The sequence below is a fragment of the Mastigoproctus giganteus genome, chromosome 2 (genome assembly GCF_048544385.1).
Source record: "Mastigoproctus giganteus isolate SK-2022 chromosome 2, ASM4854438v1, whole genome shotgun sequence".
Taxonomy (NCBI): domain Eukaryota; kingdom Metazoa; phylum Arthropoda; class Arachnida; order Uropygi; family Thelyphonidae; genus Mastigoproctus; species Mastigoproctus giganteus.
This window is the reverse complement of record NC_143576.1, coordinates 186623078-186649737: the sequence shown is the minus strand read 5'-3', so window position 1 is coordinate 186649737 and position 26660 is coordinate 186623078. Positions and strand designations below refer to the sequence as shown.

Below are 26660 nucleotides of genomic sequence, written 5' to 3'. Positions count from 1 at the left end.
AGACTTCCATCCCTTGTAGTGGAGGTTGATAGCCTAAATAAGTTTAAGGCTCAGCTGGACAGGTATTTTGAACGAACAGAGGGGCGAAGTGGATGTGGGTTTTTTTTTTTTTTTGGCTGATGCTGCATAAGCTTGCTTTCTTGCATCAAATGCCTCTACTAATGCTAATGCTAAAATTGTTCACATCTATCAAAGTGAACAGTTTATAACATGAAAGAGTATCACAAAAACCTTAACTAGAAAGGATAGAAATGACCTAAAGGTTGACCATAGGTCAATAATAATTTTCTGTAGTCCAAATGGTAGGGTTATATTACAATAAATGTTATGAAGACTGTATAAGAGAGGCTTTATGTATCTTATATACCTGATAATGTATCAATATTTACTTTTGCTAATATCTGATTTAATTGCATATTTGCTCTAACCCCTTTTTTTTTTTTTTTTTTTACTTATAGCCAAATTGGCCTACCCATATCTGATGCTTGCTACTACTGCTTTTATTAATTTAATCATTTTTACTTTACAGGTCACTCCTCTCTAATTGGCTTTAAAATTCAGCCTATAATTTTACTTAATTCATTATAACATATAGGATATTCACATTCTTTCTTTTTCACACATACAATTTCTCATATTTCTGCTATCCTTTTCCTATTAGCTTTTGGCATTTTGTGTAATTTATACTTCCATCTTCACACTTAACTGACTTGTTAATTCAACCCTACATATATAAACTTTTGCATTGTTTGCTGCTGCTTTGCATGCTCAGGTGCAAAGCACTTCACATTTTAACCCATTATTATACTTTTGTCTTTCATATATATAGTTATATATACAGGGTGGGTCAAAAGTAGGTATACAGTACTGATTGGGTCATGTTTAGTCTTTTAGGTGCTCAAAATGTCCTCCAACGTTGCAACATTCCTGGAACCTGCCCCCGACACTGTGACACACAAATTCTGGTTAGCACCAATGTTAAAATATCCTTCTTATTATCTATAAACTAAAAAGAAATAATAATTAAAAATAAAAATACCATGACCCAATCAGTACTGTATACCTACTTTTGGCCCACCCTTTAATATACATATATATATATGCAACAACTGCATATTCACACAATAGAAGGGGATAACAGAAGTTTACCTAATTCTAACTGAAAAATTATAGAAATTAAATAATTCTAAAATAATTGAGTAAAGCCCCAGGGGCTCACATCTGGTGAGTATGGGCTTGGCACACCCAGGGTCCTGACCTTAATTATGAGAGCTTCTCTAGACTGTTCTCTATTATTATTATTATAAGCTATATGGTGCAAGTAAGCCTGAAGCTTATGCTGCACCAGCCAAAAAAAAAAATTTCTGAGCTACCCTGAGTGAGTGAGTGAGTGAGAGTGAGAGAGTCAGAAGTAGAAGGGAATCACCAAGAAAGAGAAGAATGATAATATCCAGCTCAGGACCCTGGGTGTGCCAAGCCCATACTCACCAGATGTGAGCCCCTGGTGTACAATTGCTTCTCACTCTTATTCACAAAGGAGGAGCAAAGTGGATAATTACAGAGCTGTAACCCTGGCTTAATATAAGACACCAGGGAAAATAATGGAGTCAGTGGTTAAATAAGTAATACAGAATCACCTTGACAGGAATGCAGTTATAGGGCACCATGGATTTGTTAAGGGGTAATTTGTTATTATTTGCATCCAGTACCACAAAGGAACTAGATGCAAAAAATAACTTTGACATCATATAACTTAAATTAATACAATTATATACTATAAAACAAAATGTTCTTGAGGGGAGGGTTTGGTCTCCTAAATATCCAATGGCACACCTATATTCTGTAATGTAGAAATGGGTGGTAAATTCTTTATGCTTTAATGGCTGCATTGCTTGTTTATCTAGTAATATATATTTTTGGATGGCGTACAGCCAAGAACTATCCACGAAGAGATGTGTATGGGGATATCTGTCCATCGCGTGATGTAAAACATCAGTGAGACAAGTCCGAGTGCAGCTGGGAGAGCATGCCATATGAGAAAAGTGGGCAGCCATCCACATTTCACACTGCTGAATTTGTGGAGAAAATTAAACAGCTGATCCTCAATGACCACCGAATAACAATAAAACAGATAATTGCTGAGACTCAGATAGGCAATGGATTAATGGAGAGCATAATTTCACAATGAAATTATGCTTATTGCATACGAATAAGGTCTCAGCATGACGGATTTCTTGCTTGCTCACTGTCTTCAGAAAAAAAAAAAAAAAAAAAGGCAGGCCTGCTCTGCTGAATTGATCACCACGTGTCATGGCAGTCCTAACCCCGTGTTTTTCCCCGATTTGTGACTATAGATGAATCATGGATACATCACTTTGACCCAGAAACAAAACATGGACACATCCATCATCAACAACTACCAAAAATGCCAGAGTGCAACCATCTGTAGGTATTGCTGTCATTTTACTGAGATGGGCATTATTCTCACGGATTACCTAGAGAAGGGTACCATCATTAATACACATGACTACAGAAACTTACTGCAGCAACGTGTGACAATTAAGATAAACTGATGCAGAATGCACAGCAAAGGCAAGCTGTTGCTTCACAACAATGCACCAGCCCATACTACTGTTGCAACCACTGATCTTGCCTGGAAATTATGCCTTCATATCGTGCCACACTCGCCTTATTTGACTTACTTCACACCTTCTGACTTCTTTCTGCAGCTAAAATAATTTTTACGTGGAAAGCTTTTTTTTTTTTTGTAATTTGTGCCAGAAGCATAGTTTCAAGTGTAAAGTGAGACATTTACAAAAAAAAAATGGCATAAGGAAGTGCCATTTTTGTAAAATGATGGGAGAAATGTGTTGCTTTAGGTGGTGACTACACAAAAGAGTAATATATGTTCAAAATCTCAGCCTCCAGGGATATGTAGAACATAGTCGGGGAAAAAAAACTTATAAATTTAATGAAAATTTAATGTTGAAAGTGTTTTTTTTTTGGTTTTTGGTTGATGCTCTATAAGGTTGCTTTCTTGCATCATTTTGCCATGAGTAACATAGTTCACACAATACCTACCCAGCCATATAATAGCATTAGCAAAAAAAAACCTTCCCATTTCACCCATCCATTCACTCCAAATGCTTGTCAAGTTCTGCCATCAACTTATTTAAGTTGTCAACCTCAACTACGACAAATGAAAGTTTGTTCCAACTATCAACCACTGGGGTCCGGAAAATATACCGCCTGCAATTCACCGCCAGCAATTAATCGCTAGCAGTTTACCGCCGCGTCAGTTTATGGCATAAACAATTTATAGCCTACCAATGATCACTAGCATATTTTACTGTCTAGAAGCAATGAGATGTGTTTGGTATGAGGGAACAGTACGGAAATAAAAAAACACATGTATGGAAATATGTAATTTAATAGGTAGATTATGTATTTTAATAGTTACGTGTATCACAAAAATAGTAAAAAATCCATTATTTAAACAATATAACAATTGGTTAATTTTAAACTAAACTAATTATAACATTAGGTATGTCATAGTACACTGCAAAAATTCAAAATGAATGTTTATGCAATCTTCAGAATCAATCACGTTGGGATAATTAATTACTAAGAAACTAATATTTACAACACAGTATGTACATTATTAATAAGAAATATGCGCTATACCTCTTAGATAATCAACAATATCACCCTGTTCATCGTATGCACTAACAAGCCTTTTAATTCATTCATCACAATCGCAATACTTCTTTTTTTTTGTTGCCCAGATCACTTCCACTTAAATATTGTTCAATGTGCATTTCGTTAATACTTTGTTCTTTTTTAATGCAATCAATAAATTTCCAAATGTTGGGATGATAAGCGGCGACTTGTTCCTCAAATCTCCTATGCCACCCTTCAACAGAATTATTCATTCTTGGTAATCCTTCAAGAACAAGCTGGTGTATGTTCCACATTTCATGGAAATACTTTGATGGTCGACAAAGATGTCGTCTGGTTGGGCATCCAATCCATGTATCCTCAAAATAATCAACAACTTCTTGCAATTCTGGAGGAAAAACACCATTTTCACACAAATGTTCAAAAATGACCGTTACAATAGGAGTGGGCATGACTTTCATCAACCGGTGAAATACCACCCCTTTGCTTATTGGAGGCTTGAAGTGGTGAAACCCATGTTTAGTCTCTAGAGCAAAGTTTCCGGCATCCCCCTCCCCCCCAATACTTCTCCTTCAACCCATGCACGGTACTAAGTACTATAGGTTTTGATACCTTTCGTGTTTGGGGTTCTCATAAAAAAAAAAAAAAAAAAAAAATGCAATTGCTGCCAAAATTCGCATCAGTTTCATAACGTTGTATCAATCCATTATTCTGAATGGAACGAAAAATACATTGCGAAAAGTGGAAAAAACAACCCCGTTGTGAAGCGTCAGGAAAAACTCTTCTGCAAGCATTCATCATCGCCGTCTCAAAATCTATAGTTATTGATTGCGGAGACATAGCCGGTTCCAATACTTTCAGCTGCTGTAGTAGAGATACGTTTCCTCAGACTTGTTAGGCAATAATGCATAAACTAATGGAAGCGATATTTTGTCCTCGAATCCATGTATCGTATACAGCTGATAAAAAAGTAAGGGAACAGTTTTGAAAGTCCCATCGGCATAATAGTTTTCACTTCGCGCTAACAACTGTAAATTTCTTTTCATACTGAAAATTAACATACAATTGTCCTCGGGTCCAGAATCAAATTGTAGAAACAATTCTCCATTGCATGATGTTTTATATTCTTCTGTAAAAACTATCTCTACGATGTGTTGGAAGAACTGGGCCATCAAAATTTCGATATTTTGGATCGTTCGTTTCATTGTATCTACGCTTGGAAGCTTCGGGGCTGCTGCTTGGCTACAGGTTCTCGAAACATTTTAAATAATACTATTAGGTGTATTATTTGTTGTTTCCGCATAAGTTCGAATGGTATCAACAAGCTGTGCTGCTTCAACTCCTGCTGCGTCTCCACAATGATTGTGCTCCTTCCATGTTTTAACGATGGTGTTATCTACCGTAGTAACTCAAGCGGCACATTTGGTTTTTCGGTAATTTTGACACTTCCAATGAATTTTTGTTTCATTTTGCTGTCTTAATAAAACAAATGTCCACTAAAGCACAATTTCGGTTTTCCTTTTTCTGATTTCAAAAATTACACCGACATGATGCGTTCACAAACTCAAAAGGATGAAAAATAAACTCAAAATAAGAAAATGTTGTGATTGTAAGAGATTATAAACATATAAGTACCTCCCTAATTGGCATGCCCTACCCACACTCCCCCTAAAACATGCTACTTAAGTTAAAGGGATTAAGTAAGTACCCACCTAATTCCAATTTTGGAAAATAACAGGCAATTAAATTAAAGCACCTTCAATGGTATGTATTTCTAGGAAATGTATATCTAGCATATAACTTCCATTTTTAGCTGCACTTAATTCTTAAATAACACCTATAGAAAAACCTTATTTTAAATTTAAAATTACCAATAAATTTATATAAATTATATGTATTGCCTGGCAATAAAATATGCTAGCGATCATTTGTAGGCTATAAATTGTTTATGCGATAAACTGACGTGGCGGTAAACTGCTAGCGATTAATTGCTGGCGATAAACTTTCCTAGACTCATCAACCACCTACTGGCTAAAGGCAAATTTCTGCACATCCATTCTTCAATTTGAATTATGTCCCCTCAGGTGAGTAATCTGAGCAAAAGGAAGAATCCCATCAGCATTGAGCTTGCTCAAACCATTCAAGGCCTTATACACCTCAATTAGATCACCTCGCAGATGCCTAGTCTCAAGATGAGGCAATGTGCAGAACTTAAGCCTTTCTTGGTATAACAGCAACCCTTTGTTCCATACACCAATCTCATTGCCCTTCTCTGCACCCATTCTGGGACATCTACATCTTTCCAAAATGAGGCCTTCAGACCTATATACAGTACTCAAGATGTGGACCACCATAGCCTTGTACAAAGGGATAATCACCTCCTTATCCCTGTAAAGTTTCTGAATATCATTGACAAGACACCATGAGCTACACTTGCAGACCGTCTGCACTGCTCAGAGAACTTCATATCTGCCAGCACAATTAACCCCAGGTCCTTTTCATTCTCCACTACATGAGTGTAGTACCACAGAGTTGGTAAGTTACTCCTGGGGTTAATGCTGCCCATATGCAGTACTTTACATTTGTCAACGTTAAACTTCAATTGCCACCTCTTAGCCCATCTGCGCAACTTTTCTAGATCCTGTTGAAGTAGTACTGTCATTATTGCCATTAACAGCCCTGCCACCTTCGTATCATCTGCAAATTTGGACATTAACCCTGGTATACCTTCATCAATGTCATTGATAAATACAGAAAACAACAAAGGGGCCCAACACCAAACCCTGGGAGACTCCACTAATAAAGAAGAGCAGTGTCCACTGATTAGCACTGTCTTCTCCCACTCAACCATCCCTTTATCCATTGCATCATTGTCCCCTTAATGCCACACTGCTGCAATTTGTACAGTAGTCTTCCAGGTGCAACAGTATCAAAAGCTTTCCTACAATCCAAGTATGCGATATCAAAATTATTTTTTGCCTACAGTTCCTTTGCAACCACATCATAGTATTCAATCAAATTTTTCAGATAAGGTTCCTCTTGACAAACCCATGCTGTGTCTGAACTATAACTGAAGTCTTGCCTAGATGATCCTGCAGTGCTTCTTTAACCAGTGACCATTATTTTCCCTGGAACAGAGGTTAAACTAACAGGCCTGTAATTACTCGTGTCACCCTTTGATCCTCTTTGTGAACTGGGGACACATTTGTACATCTCCAGTCCATGGGGACCTCCCTTGAGTCCAAGGAAGCTTTCATAATTATCGCTAAAAAAATAGATATGAGACTACTGTGAGAAAAAGTTTCAGGATTGTTTGCAACACCTCTTTTCCCAAACCTTATAAAAATTTTGAAAAAGTGGCAACTCTACCTCTAAATGCTTTACTGCAGATCAATTATACAAGGTGTTTCAGTTAAAAGGCACAAGGGTCTATCTCACTTATTTTTAGGTATGGACTATATCATCACTACCTTTTTCATCATATCTGGGTTGAAATTATTGAATTTGATGTTGAAATTGGACTAATTGGACTATTACTGAATTTCATGATTTCTACATCTAAATTTTGCCTAATGAACTGCTCTCTTCTTAATGGCAAAGTTGTTCCCCATCCTTCGTTTAATCTAAAAATATTATCGATGTACTTCTGAAACAAAGGGAACTGATCTTATTTGAAATAAAACTACACTGTTGTATATGGTTGCACTGTAATTTAACTGTACAGGGGCAGTTTGCAGCTAATTGTGTTTATAACCATTGTGTTTGTTCTTTGATTCCCTTCAAATGAAACTGGTTTATATTCATTTCAGATGTGCACCAATAATGCTTTCAGACTAAACCAAGGATAAAGAACAACTTTCCCAGTGAGGAAAAAAAAGCTGGCAAAATTTAAATTTAGAAATCAAAAAATCCAAACAGCAATATTTAGTATACTTTTAATATCAAATTCAAAAAATTCAGCCCAGACTATGACAAAAAAAGTCAGTTGGTCCCACTGTATACAATTTAAAAACTATCTGAGCCCACCATAATCACCTTTATAAAAGCAAAAACCCTTCCCTTTACCCCTGATGGTAGTTACATCTTTGAGTAAATCCCATATCAGTACATCCACTGCCACCTCTAGTGGTTCCTTTATCTGCAGATTCTTAATGTATGAATAATCATTGCTGATAATAAGATCAAGAGTATTACTTCCTCTGGCTGCCTCTCAAGCATGCTGCTGTGGAAAAGTCATCCAATAAATCCACAGACGTCTTACTAGTGTACAAGTGACCAACCCCAAAATTCTAGTCAATAGCTGGAAAGTTAAAATCCCTCAGTCAGAATTGAGAATCAGTATGTAGGAGGCTGGCAACAGCCTATGTATGGTCTGAGGATGAGTTCCGGCAAGGTTCCTGAAACATCACCTTAATGCATAGGGATTTAGTTAGTAACTAAATAAACTATCTTAATATTCAAGTGGTATAAAAATGGGCATTATGCAAAAACTAAATTTCATAAATTCATACTACTATACTGTGAAGTAGTATTGAATGTCTTGCAAAATTAATGATATTATACACTACAAATATATAGATGTGCTCAAAAAATTCTGACAACATGGTATTTAAAACCATTAATAAATTACAGAATAGGTTATTTTGACTATATAGTTTTCTGTTTAATGGCCTGTTATATAGTTTAATGTTTTATAAAATAACATGAAAAAACTGTGTCTCAATGTCTTATGCAATTTCTACATGGCAGGATTTCACTTCATTTAAAAATTTTAAAATATAACAAAAACATTTAAATGAGTAGCATCTGTTAGACACCATACTAGCAGCAGAAGGTTCAACTCCATTCTCAGAACTTTTTGATCACCCCTCATATAGTAACAGTGGCATACAGTCTAGGTAATATGTAAAACAGCAATTGGTATATTAAGTCTGGCTAACCTCTTTCCCCTCTGCTCTTATACAATTGACTACCCTCATGAAAATACTGAAAAAGTTACAACTTTTAAGGTTCCATTGTGTACATATACAGGAAGTGGACAAAATAATGGAAACACCAGCGATAAGTTGAACAGGTATGCACTAATATGGTGTCAGGCCACCCTTTGCTTTTAAAGCAGCTTGTATTCTATGTGAAAGAGATTCAAACAAATCTTGAACTCTGTTAAGAGTTCCAAATATGTCCACAGTGGCTCAATAACGTTCAAGTCTGGTGATCATGCAAGACATGGGAGATGGTTAGCCTCAGTTTCATGCTCCTCAAACAAAAATTGGACACATCTAGCTATGTATATTGGAGTATTATCATCTTGAAATACCACAGCATCATTTGTGAGAAATGTTTGCACCACAGGATGAATGTGGTCACTCAGAATATCAAGGTAATCAGTAACAGTAATTCAACCATTCAGGGTGATGACAGTACCTAAAGAATACCAAGGCACTGTTGCCCAAAACATTGTTCTTCCTCACAAGCTTGGTGCTGGCACAAGACAGTTATCATGATGCACTTCCTTTGGCATTTGCCAAACAAACTCTCTATGATGTTGGAAAAAGTGTGAATGATGATTTGTCTGAAAATATGGCATTTTGAATAATCAAGTGTCCACTTTTTGTGCCCCTTGCACTATTACATCCTCTTTCTAGATTACCATCGAGCAGCATGGCAATAGCAGCTCTACCATAAATTTCAGATTTATAGAAGTTTCTTTGCCATACTGTTTTGCTAGAAACTGGACTGCTCAGCTCACATTAAGTTCTACAGTTATTTTTGAGGCAGCAGTTTTATGTTTTTCGGCTATAACCCTTTTCAGTGCCCAGCAGTCTTCTTTTTCAGTCAAATTTGATTTTCTGTCACAATTCTCGAATTCTGTTTTTCCATAATTGGTGAATGCAGGTATCAATTTCAATACAGTTGCTCTGGATGCAAAATCATACCCCTGATAAACATGTGCCAGCAATTTTAACTCTTTTGGAATTCAGATGATTTGGTCATTTTTTTCATGTACCTTTTTTATATCATTTCTAAATAAGCATCAGATTTTAAAGTAACAAAAAAATAATAATAAAAAAATCATTGTTTTTCATTATTTTTTTAAGAAACAAAGCAAGAAACAAAAAATAATAAAAAAAAATCATTGTTTTTCATTATTTTTTTAAGAAACAAAGCAAGAAACAAAAAATAATAAAAAAAATCATCATTGTGCATATTCATAAATATCTCACAGCCATTACAGAAACTACTAATTTCATCATGTGTTTCCATTAATTTCTCCACCCTTTATATATAAAGTCTTCAACTAAGCTAAAATGTGCCATGTGAAATTCTTTAACCACAAGCCTCTCCCCAGTTCCGGAAATCAGATATTTCATAAAAAATATAAAACGTCATTATTATTATTATTACATTGAGGTAAGAGGAGGGGGGGAGGGCAACATCTCAAATTAAAATGCACACTGCCGAAAATTGCGAACAGTTACAATTATCCAGAACGGCTTATTTCTTATAAGAATGTTTAATTCTGAGTCATATAAACATTGCAAGCTTGCCTGAAATTTTCAGGAAAATTCCAAAGGTGAACAATTCATTTTCACAGGTCCAAAGCTATGATCTGGTAAAGCAACATAAACCCGTATTATTTCATTCGTCTTCATTCACTGAAAATTAGCTCTAATAGGAGAATTAAATTTAAGCTTGCATTTGGGGATACTATGCCACATTTTTTACAATGTGCTATAATTTCGCTACTTCTGCTGATAGTTCCATGAAGATGTGTTAGCCTGTGATAATGTTGAGGGGGGGAGGAGTTATAAAAACTGTAAAAAGTTACCCTCAAAATGACTTGATTTTTCTTTACAGAAGCAAATCTCGAAATGCTCCTAGGTAGGTTACGAGTACTACTTGCTACGATAGCGGCCATCTTGACCGTATATAAAAATAAGGGAAGGGTTATTAGTGATTTTCAGCAACATAAAACGAGATTAATCTTGCAAAAAGAAAAGTATTCTGATTTCTCTATGAATTTTGTCCTACTTATGAAACCAATGTTAAATTTATACTGATTCTAAAGCTAATTACGCTGAATCATTTTATTCGAAAACAGATCCCTTTCTCTTTTTCATTACATTGGAAATTCGGAAAAGGATATAATAACATTCAACACGAAGGTCAAATATTCCAGAGGTCACACTGAAGATATTATATAATTGTTGCCATAAAGTTGTAAGGCTTTAGCTAAATCAGTGACTTAGACCACATTGGAACATTTTATATAAGTTTGAATAAGTCTGTCCATCCATGGGCGATTTTACATGTTGTGCGGGCTGAAAAACTCTCAACAACTCACAGAAGTTCAACTGTCGCCGCCTGAAATTGACTAATTAAAACCTCGAATCAAGAGGAGCTTAGAAGATTTTTGGGCAAAACTCCAGATCTTGGTTACTAGTCCATATTTCGACAAACCGACAAGGAAAAAACAGTGATAGGCAGGTGCCACTCACTGCTTTTCCGCACACTGTGCTCCTAGGTCGATATACCTAGGGAGTTTTCCCTCCAATGGCCGCTGTTTTTAAATCAGGAACTCATTTTCCGAATTTAAAACAGCGGGATGTGGGGGGATAAACACCCTGCTTAAATGAAGCAACCACCCTCCTCGACGAAACAAACAATCAAAAAGAAAACGCCTTCACAATAATCACCCAATAACAGAAATCGACGGTACAATCCAATCATTTCGCTTTAGAAAAACGCCCACTGCGCAAAGACAAGTGGTACCCAAATAATGGAGTTAGCCGATTCTTGGTTATAGGCGAGAATCGAATCTGGATTTCACAAACGTGAAAAGTGAAAAACCCACTATATTGTCAAATAGGACACTAGTTCGGATATCATTAGTGGATAATTGCTGCTCTTAAGACACAGCGAACAACTGTGACATGAAAACAGTACGAGATTAAGTATAAGCTATAGATTCAAGAATCAAAGAGGAACGTTGCGGGTTACTTTCTCAGAGTAAAAATCTATCATTACGTGCCAAATTTAGAGCAACACATTAAAACATAAAGTGGGAATTGTTAAAAAGGAATTACTTTTTAAAGGAAGACAAATTTTTGAAATTAAACATAAGAAAGGCACCTGGAGTAGATGGGATCTATCCAGTTATATTAAAGGAGGCGGCAAAGAAACTAAGCAAACCCTTATCCATAATTATGAGAGCAGCATTGGACTCAGGGAAGATCCCCACGGACTGGAGATGTGCTAATGTATCCCCAATTCACAAAGCGGATCTAAGGGTGACACGAGTAATTACAGACCAGTTAGTTTAACTTCTGTTCCAGGTAAAATAATGAAGTCACTGGTTAAAGATTCGATCCGGATCATCCAGACAAGACCACAGCATTGGTTTGTTAAGGGAAAGTCTTGTCTGACAAATTATATTGGATATTATGATGCGCTAAAAAAGGAACCGGATGCAAAAAATAATTTTAATATCATATACATGGATTCCAGAAAGCTTTCGACACTGTTGCGCATGGAAAACTACTGTACAAATTGGAGCAGAATGGTATTAAGGGGAAGTTCCTACAATAGATAAAAGCGTGGTTGAGTTGAGAAGAGAGGTGACAATCAATGGGCACTGCTCTTTGTGGACTAATGTTATTATGGGAGTTCTACATGGTTTGTTATTGGGCCCACTGTTGTTTTGTATATCTATCAATAATATTGATGAAGGTATATCAGGCTTAGTGTCGAAGTTTCCAGATGATACAAAGGTTGGCAGGGTCGTTAATGGCAGTGTGCTATTACAACAAGGTAAAGAAAATTTTAGCAGATGAGCTGAGCAGAGGCAACTGAAGTTTAACATTGACAAATGCAAAGTATTGCATATGGGTAAAAGTAACCCAGATTAATGCACCATCTGTGTGTTAACACACTTAGGGTGGTGAAAAGAAAAAGACCTGGGAGTAATTGTGCAGTAAGATATGAAGTTTTCTGAGCAATGAAAACAGACCGCAATAGCAGGTCATGGGGCTTTGTAAATGATATACAGGAATTTTGCTAGCAGGGAAAAGGAGGTGATTATCCCTTTGTATAAGGCAATGGTCAGGCTACGCCTTGAGTACTGCGTACAGGTCAGGAGAACTCATTTTAGGAAGGGTGTAGATTTTCTTGAGAAGGGCAACAAGATTGGTGAGGGTCCTTTTGCCTTTAGCCAGCAGGTGTTTAATTGTTGGAACAAACTTCCATCTGTCGTTGTGGAAGTGATTAGCTTAAATCAATTCAATAAGGAACTGGACAAACATTTAAAGGGAATGATTGTGAGAAATTTTTTATTTTTTTTTTGGCTGATGTTACATAAGCTCATACGCCTACTTTTTTGCATCACATGCCGCTATTACTATTAGTCTAGGGTCGCCCGCTAACTTAATTTTGGACCTGTAAAATATATGGAGAATAATACTCAATATAGAATTAATTATCTAAAAGAAACTAAGGTACTGATTGATTTCATCTCATGTTTTCCTGCAATGTCTACTTGATCATCAGGACATTACTCATCCTGCAACTTCAACCCCAACCACTTCAGAAATTGCCTCTAAAGACACTATTCAAGTATTTACAGTGATTTACTGCGATAACCCTGATCAAATGAAGGCTAATGTGACAAGCCAAACATTAGAGAGCCTAAAGATTTATACAGGGTGGTTATAAAATAAATTTCCCTATGCAGAAGATCCTAGTGTCAAAACGGTTAGAATTAGCGATCTGCAAATCAGTGGGTGTGTAATTTTGGGTATGGGGAAGCGATTTGTAGAAGAAGAAAAAATTACTTCAAATTTCCGCCACCATGGGAAATACGGCGATGAACATACGTAAAAGTTGTTACATATTCAAGACACGCTACTTACACAAATGACATCCTATTAGATAAAGGCAGAAAGGCCAACGTCACCGTCAATAACCATTTTAGGTCTTACAAAAAAGGAATGTGTTCTTTTAGTAAAACTGTTCTAGTGTAATAACAGTAAATCTAAAGCCACACGTATCGGAAACTTAAATGTTTACGTAAATGACCTTTGGCGTCGGTGGGGTTTCGAAAACTAATACAGAAATTTCAAGCGACCGGCCGGATACTTAGGAGTAATTTCAGTCAAGGGACGACGACATATCCGAACGGAGGTAGTGGATGAACTGGCGGTTGCAAGATTAGAATGCGAAACACTGACAATCAGTAGAGCCAGTAGTCTGTAAAGAGTTTCAACCTTCCTTCTTCTACTATAAGTAAACTAATAGTAATCGTGGCATGTGATACAAGAAAGCAATCGTATGATTGCTTATGTAGAATCAGACAAAAAAAAAAAAAATTACACAATTCCCTCTAAATGCTTGTTCAGTTCCTTTTTGAATTCATTTAACCAATCTACTTCCACAACCACAGGTGGAAATTTGTCCCAGCAGTTAACCACCCACTGACTAAAGGTAAATTTCGGCACATCTATTCTACAAATTCTTTCCTCAATTTGAATTTATGCCCCCTTAGGTTCGTAATCTCAGCAAGTGGAAGAATCCCATCAGGATTCAGGAAGCTCAACCCATTCAAAACCTTATACACCTCAATCAGATCTGCCTAGTCTCCATACGCGGCAATTTGCAGCATTTAGGCCTCTCTTCGTAAGACAATCCTTTAATTTCCCTCAACAGTCTAGTTACCTTTCCCTGCACACGCTCAAGCAACTCTACATCCTTCCTGAAACGAGAGCTCCAAACCTATACGAAGCATTCAAGGCGTGGCCTAACCATTGCCTTATACAAAGGGACAATCACCTCGTTTTCCCTACTAGCAAAATTCCTGCATATAAATTGACAAAAGCCCCATGACCTGCTCATGCAGTTTGTCTGCATTACTCAGTAAACTTCATATGTGATTTCACAATTGCTCCAAGGTTTTCTCGTTTTCTACAACCCTAAATGTATTACCACACAGTTGGTACGTTCCTCTGCGGATTACTTCTAAACATATGCAGTACTTTGCATTTGTGAATGTTAAACTTCAGTTGTCACTTCTCCGTCCATCTGCCGAAATTTTCTAGATCCTTTAGCAGTAGCACACTGCCATTACTAACATTAACAACCCTGCCAGCCTTTGTACCATCTGCAAACTTCGACACTAAGCATGATATACCTTCATCAATCAGATTGATAAATATACAAAACAACAGTCGGCCCAACACAGAACACTGTGGTACTCCAATAATAACATTATTCCATGAAGAGCAGTGCCCATTACCGCCCTCTGTCTTCTCCACTCAAACACCCTTTATTCCATAGTACCAACTTACCCTTAATACCATTCTGCTCCAATTTATACAGTAGTCTTCCACGCGCAACAGTGTTTTTTTTTTTTTTTTATGAAAACCCCAAACACGAAAGGTATCAAATCTTATAGTACTTAGTACCGTGCATGGGTTGAAGGAGAAGTATGGGGGGGGGGGGAAGCCGGAAACTTCGCTCTAGAGACTAAACATGGGTTTTACCACTTCAAGCCTCCAATAAGCAAAGTTTTGGTATATCACCGGTTGATGTAAGTCATCTACCAGTGTCAAAAGCTTTCCTGAAATAAAAGTATATGACATCAAATTATATTTTTCCTCCAGTTCATTTGTAACCACATCATAGTATACAATCAAATTGGTCAGACAAAACTTTCACTTAACAAATCCATGCTGTGTCTGAATTATTGCTGCAGTCTTGTCGAGAAATCCTGCAATAAATCATTAACTAGTTACTCCATTATTTCACCCGGAACAGAAATTAAAGACTAACTGGTCTGTATTTATTCGTGTCACCCTTCGATTCCCCATTGTGAACTGGGGATACATTTACCCATCTGCACTCCATGGGGATCACCCCTGAGTCCAAGGCTGCTCTCATAATTATGGCTAAGGATTTGCATAGTTCCTTTGCCGCCTCCTTTAATATAAGTGGATAGATCCCATTCACCCCAGGTGCATTTTTTATGTTTAATTTCAACAATTTCTCCTCCACTTTGCCATCAGTTATTACAAAATCATTAAGCACCCTGCTACAATTTGATAACCTTCTTCATTTTCCTTCCTTAATAACTCCTCCAGTGTGAATGTAGATGCAAAATACTCATTCAGTTTGTTTGCTATCTGAGGAGAATCATCAACAATCGAACCATAGATATCACGTTGACCGATCTGATTCATCCCATTCCTTTTAGAGTTTTATTATTATTATTATTTCTCCCATCACAACCACCCCAAGTAGAGAGGGTGGTTGTAATGTCTGGTGTTACTGTTGCTCGAGGAAATCTCTGACTATCCTACAAGTGTTCAGGATTGCGACTTTCAGGACTTCTTTGTATGTGTTCGCTGGGAGATCAATTGCTGCTCGCTGTTATGTATGGTTTTTGGCACCATACCGGTGGTTCTCACGATAATCAGGTCGTCGTTACTGCTTCCATATGCCACATCTCCTTGATTTCATGTCTCAGGTTCATGTACTTCCTAATTTTTCCCTCATGGCTTTTCTGGACATTGCTGGTGTTGGGCACCGCTAAGTCAATCAGGCAGGTAGCGTTTTCCATCTTGTCCACAAGGGTTATGTCCGGTCTGTTCTTCGGGATGGTCTTATCCGTTATTATGGCGCGGTCCCATTACAGCTTTTAGGTCTGGGTCTCGAGTACTGCCTGTGGTTCGTACTTGTATTATGGTGCACTTTCTTTGGTCAAATGGTATTTCCTTGCTAGCTTCTGAGGTATTATCCTTGCTACCTGGTCGTGTCTATAGGTGTTCTCAGTCTGGGTGATCATATTGCAGCCCGCGGTGATGTGTTGGATCATTTCTGAGGCCAGGTGACATCGTCAACATGTAGCATCACACACTCCGGGCTCTTTGGAGATGAATTTTCTACAATTTCTGTTGTTGATTACTTGTCTTGGATGGCGAACATGAATCCTTGAATGTCGGGGAAGAGCGTCCAGCTCCTGAGCCATGAATTGGAAGCAGTTTTATCTATGTGATCTTGATGGAGATTATTGTAGTGTCGCCCATGGCGTGTCTTCTCTGTCCATTTTTCTAGCTTCGTTTGTACGTCCTGGTTGGGGGGGAGACACCTCGCTTAGTTGAATGGGGTATACCGCTTATCTATCTTCCTTATGGCCTGATGGAATGCTGCTGTGTGTTTCTGGAAGAAATCCTTCAGTTTAACTACCGCTATCTTCTGTAGCTCAATGAGGTCTATCAGGCCTCTTCCTCCTTTCCAGGCAATTTTCAGACTCTCCATGACAGATTTCGGATGGTGTTGGCGACTCTTGGTCATCATTGTCCTTGTCTTTCTCATGATATCTTCCAGCTCGGTGTTAGTCCAATCTATGACCCAGAAGGGATCTGCTAGTACTGGGACTGCATACTTGTTTAGGGCTTTAACTGTGTTCCCTCCATTCATCCATTCAGCTTTGCTTTCAGAAGGTTTCTGAGTCTCTGATGGTATTTTTTGCTCAGGCAGGCTTTAATTTCCTTGTGCTGTAACTGCTGAGCCTGCATCATCCACAAGTATTTCTAGGCCTCTCCCTCTGCAGTGGCTTCGATCTCTTTACAGTCGGCAGCTGGTAGTTTCGCTTGATTAATTTTCCCTGCTGCAATCCGTGGGTCTTGCATTTGTCTAGAAAAAATTCCATCCTAATATTATTTCTGAATTCTTCGGTGATCTGGAATAGTTGGTGGAGGTGCTTCTCGGTTCCCGCGTAGAGCTTGATGTCATCCATGTACATCTGGTGGGTGAGGGTGTACAGGTGCTTCCTTCCTTGTTTTAGGTTATATCCGTATTTGCTATTGGTGAGCATGGTGGATAGCGGGTTAAGCGCTAGACAGAACCACAATGGGCTCAAAGCATCTCCCTGAACGATTCCTCTCCTGATGTGTATTGTCATAGTTGTGATGTTTTCGTCCTTAATTGTGGTCCTCTATTTCACCATCGTTTCTCCTAGGAAGTTTGTCACTATCGGATTGACTTTGTAGATCTTCAGCACCTCTATTAGCCAGCTATGAGGCACGGAGTCGAAGGCGTTGTGGTAATCGATGTATGCTGTTGCGGCGCTTCTTGTAAGCTTGCTCCATAACCGCAGCCTCTATGGCTAATTGCTCTTTGATCAGTCGCTTGCATCCTTTCTGCTGTTCTGCCTTTATGTTCTGGCTCTCCAAGTGGTCTGATATCTTCCTGGTTATGCAGCTGGTCAAGATCTTGTACATTGTTATGAGGCAGGTGATTGGCCTATATTTTTTCACCGGGTTTCTTGTACCTTCGTCTTTAGGCTTCAGATATGTGATTGCTTGAGTGAGTAACTTCGGGTTTGTCTCTGGGTGCCTTATCATTCGGGATAACTGCTCTGCCAGGTGCTTGCGCGTGCAAGTGAGTTTCTTGTACCAGTAGTTGTGGATAATATCTATTCCTGGAGTTCACCAGTTGCCAGAGTTAGCATTAGCATTAGCATTAGCATTAGTAGAGGCATTTGATGCAAGAAAGCAAGCTTATGTAGCATCAGCCAAAAAAAAAAAAAAAAAAACCACTTCCACTTCACCCCCCTGTTCGTTCAAAATACCTGTCCAGCTGAGCCTTAAACTTATTTAGGCTATCAACCTCCACCACAAGGGATGGAAGTCTGTTCCACCAACCAACCACCCGCTGGCTAAAGGCAAATTTCCGCACGCCTATCCTACATCTGTCTTTCCTCAATTTGAATTTATGCCCTCTCAGGTGATTTTTCTGAGCTAGAGGAAGAATCCCATCAGCATTGAGCATGCTTAAATCATTCAAGGCTTTATACACCTCTATCAGATCACCTCGCTGGTGCCTAGTCTCCAGACACTGGAATTTGCAAAACTTAAGCCTTTCTTCGTAAGAGCACCCCTTTGTTCCATTCACCAATCTTGTTGCCCTTCTCTGTACTCGTTCCAGCAGCTCTACATCCTTCTTGAAATGAGGCCTCCAGACCTGTATACAGTACTCTAGGTGTGGCCTGACCATCGCCTTATACAATGGAATAATCACCTCCTTATCCATGCTGGAAAAATTCCTGTATATTGCAGCCCGTCTGCACTGCTCAGAGAACTTCATATCTGCCTGCACAACCACCCCCAAGTCCCTTTCATTCTCTACCACTGTCAGTGTTGTACCACAGAGTTGATACGTTGCTCTAGGGTTGCTGTTTCCCATGTGTAGTACTTTACATTTGTCAATGTTAAACTTCATTTGCCACCTCTCAGCCCATCTGCTCAACCTTTCCAGATCCTGTTGCAGCAGCATAGTGTCAGTAGTGTCCTTGACAACCCTGCCAACCTTTGTATCGTCTGCAAACTTGGACATTAAGCCCGATATACCATCATCAATATCATTTATAAATACAGAAAACAATAATGGACCCAACACTGAGCCCTGAGGGACTCCACTAATAACATCAGTCCACAATGAGCAGTGTCCATTGATTACCACTCTCTGTCTTCTCCCCCTCAACCACCTCTTTATCCATAGCAGCAATTTGCCTCCAATGTCACACTGCTCCAATTTGTGTAGCAGTCTTCCATGTGCAACAGTATCAAAAGCCTTTCTAAGATCCAAGTATATAATATCAAAGTTATTCCCTGCATCCAGTTCTTTTGTGACTGCATCATAGTATCCAATCAAGTTGGTCAGGCAAGACTTCCCCTTAACAAAACCATGCTGTGTCTGAGCTATAACTGAAGTCTTGTCTAAATGATCCTGCAGTGCTTCTTTAACCAGTGCCTCCATTAATTTTCCTGGAACAGAAGTTAAGCTCACAGGTCTATAATTACTTGTGTCAGCCTTTGATCCTCCTTTGTGAATTGGGGTCACATTTGCACATTTCCAGTCTATGGATACCTCCCCTGAGTCCAAGGAAGCTCTCATAATTATGGCTAAGGGTTTGCTTACTTCCTTTGCTGCCTCCTTTAATATAACTGGATAGATCCCATCCACCCCGGGTGCCATTCTTGTGTTTATCTTCAACAGTTTCTCCTCCACTTTACTCCCAGTTATTTCAAGATTCTGTAGCTTACTGCTAGAGTTGAATACACCTCTGGCATTCCCCTCGCTGAATACCTCCTCATGTGTGAATGTCGATGCAAAATATTCATTTAGTTTGTTAGCTACCTGAGCAGGATCATCAACACTTGACCCATCAATATCAAGTGGACCAATCTGATTCATCCCCTTCCTTCTAGAGTTTACATAAGTAAAGAACTCTTTGCTGTTTTTCTTTGCATCCCTTGCCAAAGATTTCTCGTAATCTGCCTTCGCCTGCCTAACCTCCTTTGTAACTTGGTTGCATATCAACTTGTACTATCATAGGCTTCTGTGTCATGTGTTAATTTGTATGTATCCCATGCATTTTTCTTCTCTGCCATATGCCTCATTAGTTCATCTGACATCCATTTTGGCCTAAACCTTGAACAATATTTCTTAGTTGGTATGTAAAGCCTAGTAGCTTCCAAGATAAGTTCTTTGAATGCTTCCCATTTTGAATTTGCTGTTGGTAACATCATCAGTTGGTCCCACTGTATAGAATTTAAATACTGTCTCAGACCATCGTAGTCGCCTTTACGGAAGCAATAACCCTTCCCTTTACCCCTAATGGTAGTTACCTCTTTGAGTAAATCCCACTTCAGCACACTGTGATCACTGCCACCTAGTGGTTCATTTATCTGCAGATTCTTAATGCATGAAGAATCACTGCTGATAATCAAATCAAGAGTATTACTCCCTCTAGTTGCCTCCCGAACATGCTGATGTAGAAAACAATCATCCAATAAATCCACAAAAGCCCTGCTAGTGTGTGAGTAACCAGCCCCCAAAATCCAGTCAATATCTGGGAAATTAAAATCTCCCATTATAAGACACTCTGATTTACTGGCCCACTCTATTTCCCTGTACAGTTCCTTATTATACTCATCAGAGTCGTTAGGCCTATAGCACACTCCTACTCTCAATTTTGATTCTTGATCGTCTGTTATACTTCTTCTTGCCGAATCTCCCACCCTCTCTTTTCTTTTCCGTCCTTGATTTTCTTGCGTTCTAGTTCTATCCAGGGCGCTCGGCTGTTATGTATTACTTCACTGCTCCATATGTTTCCCCAGAACTCCTCAATCGTCTTCTTCTCGGGTGCTCCGTTCCCTTTTTTCCCGTTATCTCCAAGATTCCTGTAGAACCCTCTTTGGTCCTCACCGAAGATTCGGTTGTTTATTTTCCTCTGGGAGCTCTCTCTTTTAATTAGCGTAGTCTCTTGCTGAGTGCAAGGAGGTTCTGCTTGAATGTGTCGATGTACTCTCCTATTCTCTGATTTTTTGTCTCATGTTTTGTGTAGACGCTGTCTCTCTTGAGGATGCTCTTCACTTTTCCAATTAATTTCTTACTCCTATTGCCCCATCAGTACTGGGACAGTTGGCCTATCTTGACCCTTAATTGTTCTCTCTTCTGCTGAAGTCTGTCTTCTTTCCCAAGCTGGTAGTCCTTCTGTTGTCCATCTCTCGCTTCTCTCCCTTTAATGCGCTTGGCTGCTCCCGCAGCACAATGCACGGCTGTGTGGATGAACTCCAGTGTTGTACCATTACTGTCGAGGTAATGCGGTATTTTGTGCCGATTCAGGTTGTCTGTGACTCTCCACAAGTTCTATTTGGCCTCTACTTTGGTATCATGTGAGTCTTTGTGGGGTCCATTCCTTTTAATTCTGTTAGAGCCTTCTTTCACTCATCCTTTATCCTGGATATCATGACCTCGTCTGTTTCCTCTTCAGTTGCTGTGGGTTTTATTTTGTATGACTTCCTTTCTTAATAGAAAGTCAATTGTAGGCGTACACACCTTTTTCCGTGTACTCTTACGTATAAATAATTAGTTATTTATACACAATTTTTTTCACCTACATTACCGTTATCTGGTAACTACAAGTTATCCTGGGGCCTCTGACTACGTTAACAAAATTCCAGACAATTTATTTATTTAGGTAGAAAATTTATTGAGACAATTAACAATACACATGAAAAATTTAGCATGTTTAATTATAGAAACAGACTTAAATAAATAAAAAATTTATCACAAGAAAACTTTTCCACATTACAGATGTTTCCCCACTGCGATAGACAATTGCAACAAGTCCATTCTATATCTCATTCTAAATTGAATTATATATAGTCCTTTAAGATATCCAATTTGATTATCCAGCTACCTCCTAGGCTAGTCAAATTTATTAGAGTTAGGATTTCAGAATGCCTTTCTCCCTTTTTCTGGATTATTTCCTTGACTAGGAATAATAATACGAAACAGTACTTAAAATAACTTTCATTTCTCCGAGTTTTTAGACCAGCTCCTTGATCTTCCGGCACTTTCTTTAATAGCTTCCACATCATATTCCTTGTTATTATCCAAGATTCTCCTCGACCAAACTCACTTTAATGTGGGTTTGGTCTTACCATAAATTTATTCTATCTCTTTGAACTACTAGTCACATATCTGCACTTAACTACAACTCCCAACCACGACATCACTCGTTTACTGACTTGTTCGCTGCTTCCCAACTTGCTAACTCCGAAAAATTGCGCTTCGTTGCCACCGAACCAGTCCTTATATATCCGAACTTTGACTAAATTTCGACCTGACCTCCACTCAGTAAGTCGAATATTCACCGTACTTCTGAGAAATATGGTCTCGCCCTTAGATATTTTCCTATTGACTATTCCTTATCCCATTACAACTGTTCGTTGCGTGTATAATTGTTGTTCACTGAAATTTTCTAATTATCCAGAATGTTCCCATGTTAATATCGCCCGTATACTTTATTATTATTAGCTTAATTTATTTATAAATTAAATATATACATATAAATTTAAATAAGCTTAAGCTTACAATTTCTTCTTGCTCTTCCTCCTCTGGTTCGGCAGTGGTATGTTCTTCCTCTTTTGGTTCGATATTCTTTATACTTTGTAGTTGATCGCACACGTACTGCTTGATTTTTACAAGATTGCAGGAGCTATTAGGTTCTTCGTGACGATGGTCCTTCTCTGGTCCGCTATTCGCTGTTTGGCGACCTTAATATCCGGGAATCGTTCCAGCCCCTTGATATATGGTCTTGCCCTGTAAGTTGTCATATCGGTCTCCAGCTCGTTATTTCGTATTATGCTTGCATGATATACGTATTCATTTCGATGACCCACTTCATGCTTTGGCGTTTTCTTCCATCTGGGTGGTCACTAGCGCAGTTGTGCAGGAAACACTTCGAGTTGGTGGGGCTGGATGGTCTTGCCATTCTCTTGTGGTAGCCATACGGGGGACGGCGCCACTCACTCCACTGTCTTCCTCAGGAGACTGGCTCTGATTTTTCGAACCGACCCCTCTGCCTAAGGCCAGAACGTGAGTGACTTTATCTGCGCCACACTCGATACAGTATGATTAATATTTCTCTCTGACATCATCCCTCTGTGGAGGGGGACCTGTTTAGCTTCGGCTTATGTCCAGTGGTAGTTCTCTGGTGTGACGCCAGAAGGCGCCCCGTGGAGCAACTTTGATGATGTTTATTTATTATTATTATTATTATTATTATTATCCATATGGTGCAAGAGGCGCCTCCGTAGCCAGGTGAGAAGGAGCAGCAGTGCGTAGCACACGCTTCTTGATTAGACCGGGGTTCGAGCCCGTCACCACCAAATACGGAGGATGCGGAAAGGTCAGGGAATGACCACCGCACCGGAGCAATATGGCCTTAGTTGCTAATGCTCCTAAAAACTAAATAACAACAACAATATGGTGCAAGGAAATTTGCTGCTTATGCTGTAGCAGCCAAAAAAAAAAAAAAATTTAGGGTAACGCTTATAGAGAGAGACAGACAAGTAGAAAGGAATCACCAAGAAAGAGAAGAATCATGATATCCAGCTCAGGACTCTGGGTGTGTGCCAAGCCCATACTCACCAGATAATGAGCCCCTGGGGGATTTTATATAAGTAAAAAAATCCTTGCTGTTTTTCTTAGCATCTTTTGCCATAGATTTCTCCTAATCTGCCTCCGCTTGCCTAATCTCGTTTATGACTTGATTACAGACATAGATTAAGATTAAGTGCTTAGAATAATTTTACGCTGGTTCCCGTACACGATTCAAGTAGTGCCTGGACTAAAGTCTTGTGATCACCACCAACGAATAAATTTTGCTCTAAGATTTCTGGCTTGTATGGAACTTGACGATACGGGGGCAGGAATGATTTTGTGGTCTGATGGGGGAAGATTTTTGTGGTCTGATGGGTCTTGTGATCAGCAACAACGAATAAACTTTGCTCTACGATTTCTGGCTCGTATGGAATTTGACGATACGGAGGCACAAATGATTTTGTGGTCTGATGAGGCACATTTCACTCCTCATGGGGCTGTATATGCACAAAACTGCTGAATATGGGGAAATTCTCGTCCATCTGCTCCATGAAAAACCACCACAAAGTTCATACGTTACAGTATGTTGGGGATTCGCAGCAGAGTTTATAATCGGACATTTTTCTTTGAAGAGTCGAGACCTCATGGCCTCATAAGGTATACCGGAAAAGACAACGATACTGCGCTGTTCTAAGAGATCACATTATTCCCGCATTTCAAGAAAGGCAATGTTTGGAGACCTCGCAGTACTTTGCATTCGTCAATGTTAAACTTCAGTTGCCACTTCTCATCCCATTTTCCCAACTTATCTAGATTCAGTTGGAGTAGCATACTGTCGTTAACAACCCTGCCAACCTTTGTATCATCTGCAAACTTGGACATTAAACCTCATATACCTTCATCAATATCATTGATAAATATAAAAAACAATAATGGGTGCAACACCGAACCCTTGCGGAACTCCACTTATAATAATTGTCCACGTAGAGCAGTGTCTATTTATTACCACACTCCGTCGTCTCCCACTCAACCATCCCTTTATCCATTGTAGCAACTTACCGTTAATGCCATATCTCTCCAATTTGTACAACAATCTTCCATGTGCAACAGTATCAAAAGCTTTCCTGAAATCCAAGTACATGATATCAAAATTATTTTGATATCATATATTAACCCCAGGGGCTCACATCTGGTGAGTATGGGCTTTGGCACACCCAGGGTCCTGAGCCCGATATCATCATTCTTCTCTTTCTTGGTGATTCCATTCTACTTCTCTCTCTCTCTCTCTCTCTCTTACTCGGGGTAATTTGGGATTTTTTTTTTTTTTTTTTTTGCCTGGTGCAGCATAAGCCTCGTGCTTCCTTGCACCATATAGCTAATAATAATAAAAATAATAATAATACTTGGGAGTTGGGAGAACGATAGAGACAACAGGTCAATTTGACAGAATGAGGTAGAGAGATTTTAAGCCAGAGAAGATCGAAAAAAGGAGATTCTACATTACCCAGTCTCTGACAGGGAATATCGGAACGAACTTTGCACGAGTACCACCTTTGTGCTGAAAGGAAACATACAGCGAATATTTTGGGCAACTGAGATGAGCAGTTGATGAATCAACTGATCACTGGGAATCTGTCATAAAAGGTACATGGGGTTTGGCAGAGTGTAAGTGGAAATGGACATCATTGAGATTACAAATGAGACCACGTATATTTGTGAAATGAATCAGGAAGTGTTTGGGAGGTTTAAATCTTTTCGCAGAAAAGCTTGCTCTATTAGTTTCACAATTCATAGCATATTCAATAGTAAGAAGTTGGGGGGAACATGCTCTATGAAGTAATGAAATTTTTGGATATGGCGTACACATGGTAAGAATATACCCAGATCCTTGGCATAACGTGTCCTCGACAATGCCCCCCCGCATACACACTACTCGGATTCCCCCCCCCTTCACTATCTGGCAGAGTAGAGGTAGCAAGATCTAGCAACACTAGCTGATCCGGAAGCCTCCGAGAGAGCTATCAATAGGTTCGGTCCGGGTACTAACTAGCGACCGGCCTCGAACACCGTTTTAGAGCTGTACCCTTGAAATGTAAGGCAGTTTGGATCTCGCCATGCTGTTCATCTCAAAAGACTGCTGTTCCACAGGCTTTTCCGTTATATTATGCGCTTGCCTATCAGTGTACTCGTGAACCACTCGCTACAGCAAGACCGCACAATATCATGTGATTCCAGAAGCCCTGGGTTTTAAGTGATCTCTCTAGCAGTTAAGTTAGGACAAATATATCTAGTGTTCTAAATTTACTCTGAAAAGTAAAGAGCATATTGCAACATCTAGACGCGTTGTGTTTTTCATCCCGTTACACCTCTTAGCTAAGGGCTGACCCGAAATGCCGCAATTAATGATTCTTAAAAAAATGATTGTTAGTGATTTGCATGTATTTAAAATGAATGATCACGACATAATTATAACAAACAAAAAAAGGTTTATTTAACATATATGTATACAAATAAGTACAATATAATTGGTACATAAGTTAGATTAATTGGTATGTAATTGTTAAGTAAACTAACTGGATACAAGCAGTATCTTGCTTTAGCAATATTATAATTTTGTAATGTTCTTCATGTGACTTTTACACTAATTATCTATCAAGTACAAAATTCTTTGTGTTTGTCATAACATAACCTTGTTCAAATACTAGAACAGGGAATTATATTAACTTAATAGTGTAATTAATATTCGACAATTAAATTAGTAAGTTGCATTATCAATTAAACTGAGTTCTAAGAAAATAATAAAATTGTCGCGGTATATTTATATATATTTATGTGAGGAATGATGTCTTATAAATGCATTAAAACGTATGCAGGTAATGGGTTCGGCTTTTGGGTGATTTAATACTGTTTGTTATCAAACAATAGGGGTTGACTTACCCGAAAATATTCTGCAACGCCTCGGGGGGGGGGGGGAAATCTATATCAGACATCAATACGATTCTTTTCTCATCTTTTCCTATTAATTATTAATTTAT

The 26660-nt window shown here is 38.7% G+C and overlaps 1 protein-coding gene across 1 annotated transcript in view; it reads right to left on the bottom strand.

Moving 5' to 3' along the window:
• Positions 1 to 10598, bottom strand: part of LOC150089839 (dihydrolipoyllysine-residue succinyltransferase component of 2-oxoglutarate dehydrogenase complex, mitochondrial) — a 286282-nt gene extending 275684 nt beyond the window's left edge. The window contains exon 1 of the mRNA XM_090389672.1: positions 10508 to 10598. Within this exon, the coding sequence (XP_090245798.1) occupies positions 10508 to 10597 (90 nt within the window). The 5' untranslated portion in view covers position 10598. The remainder of the gene's footprint in view (positions 1 to 10507) is intronic.
• Positions 10599 to 26660: the final 16062 nt, after the last annotated feature.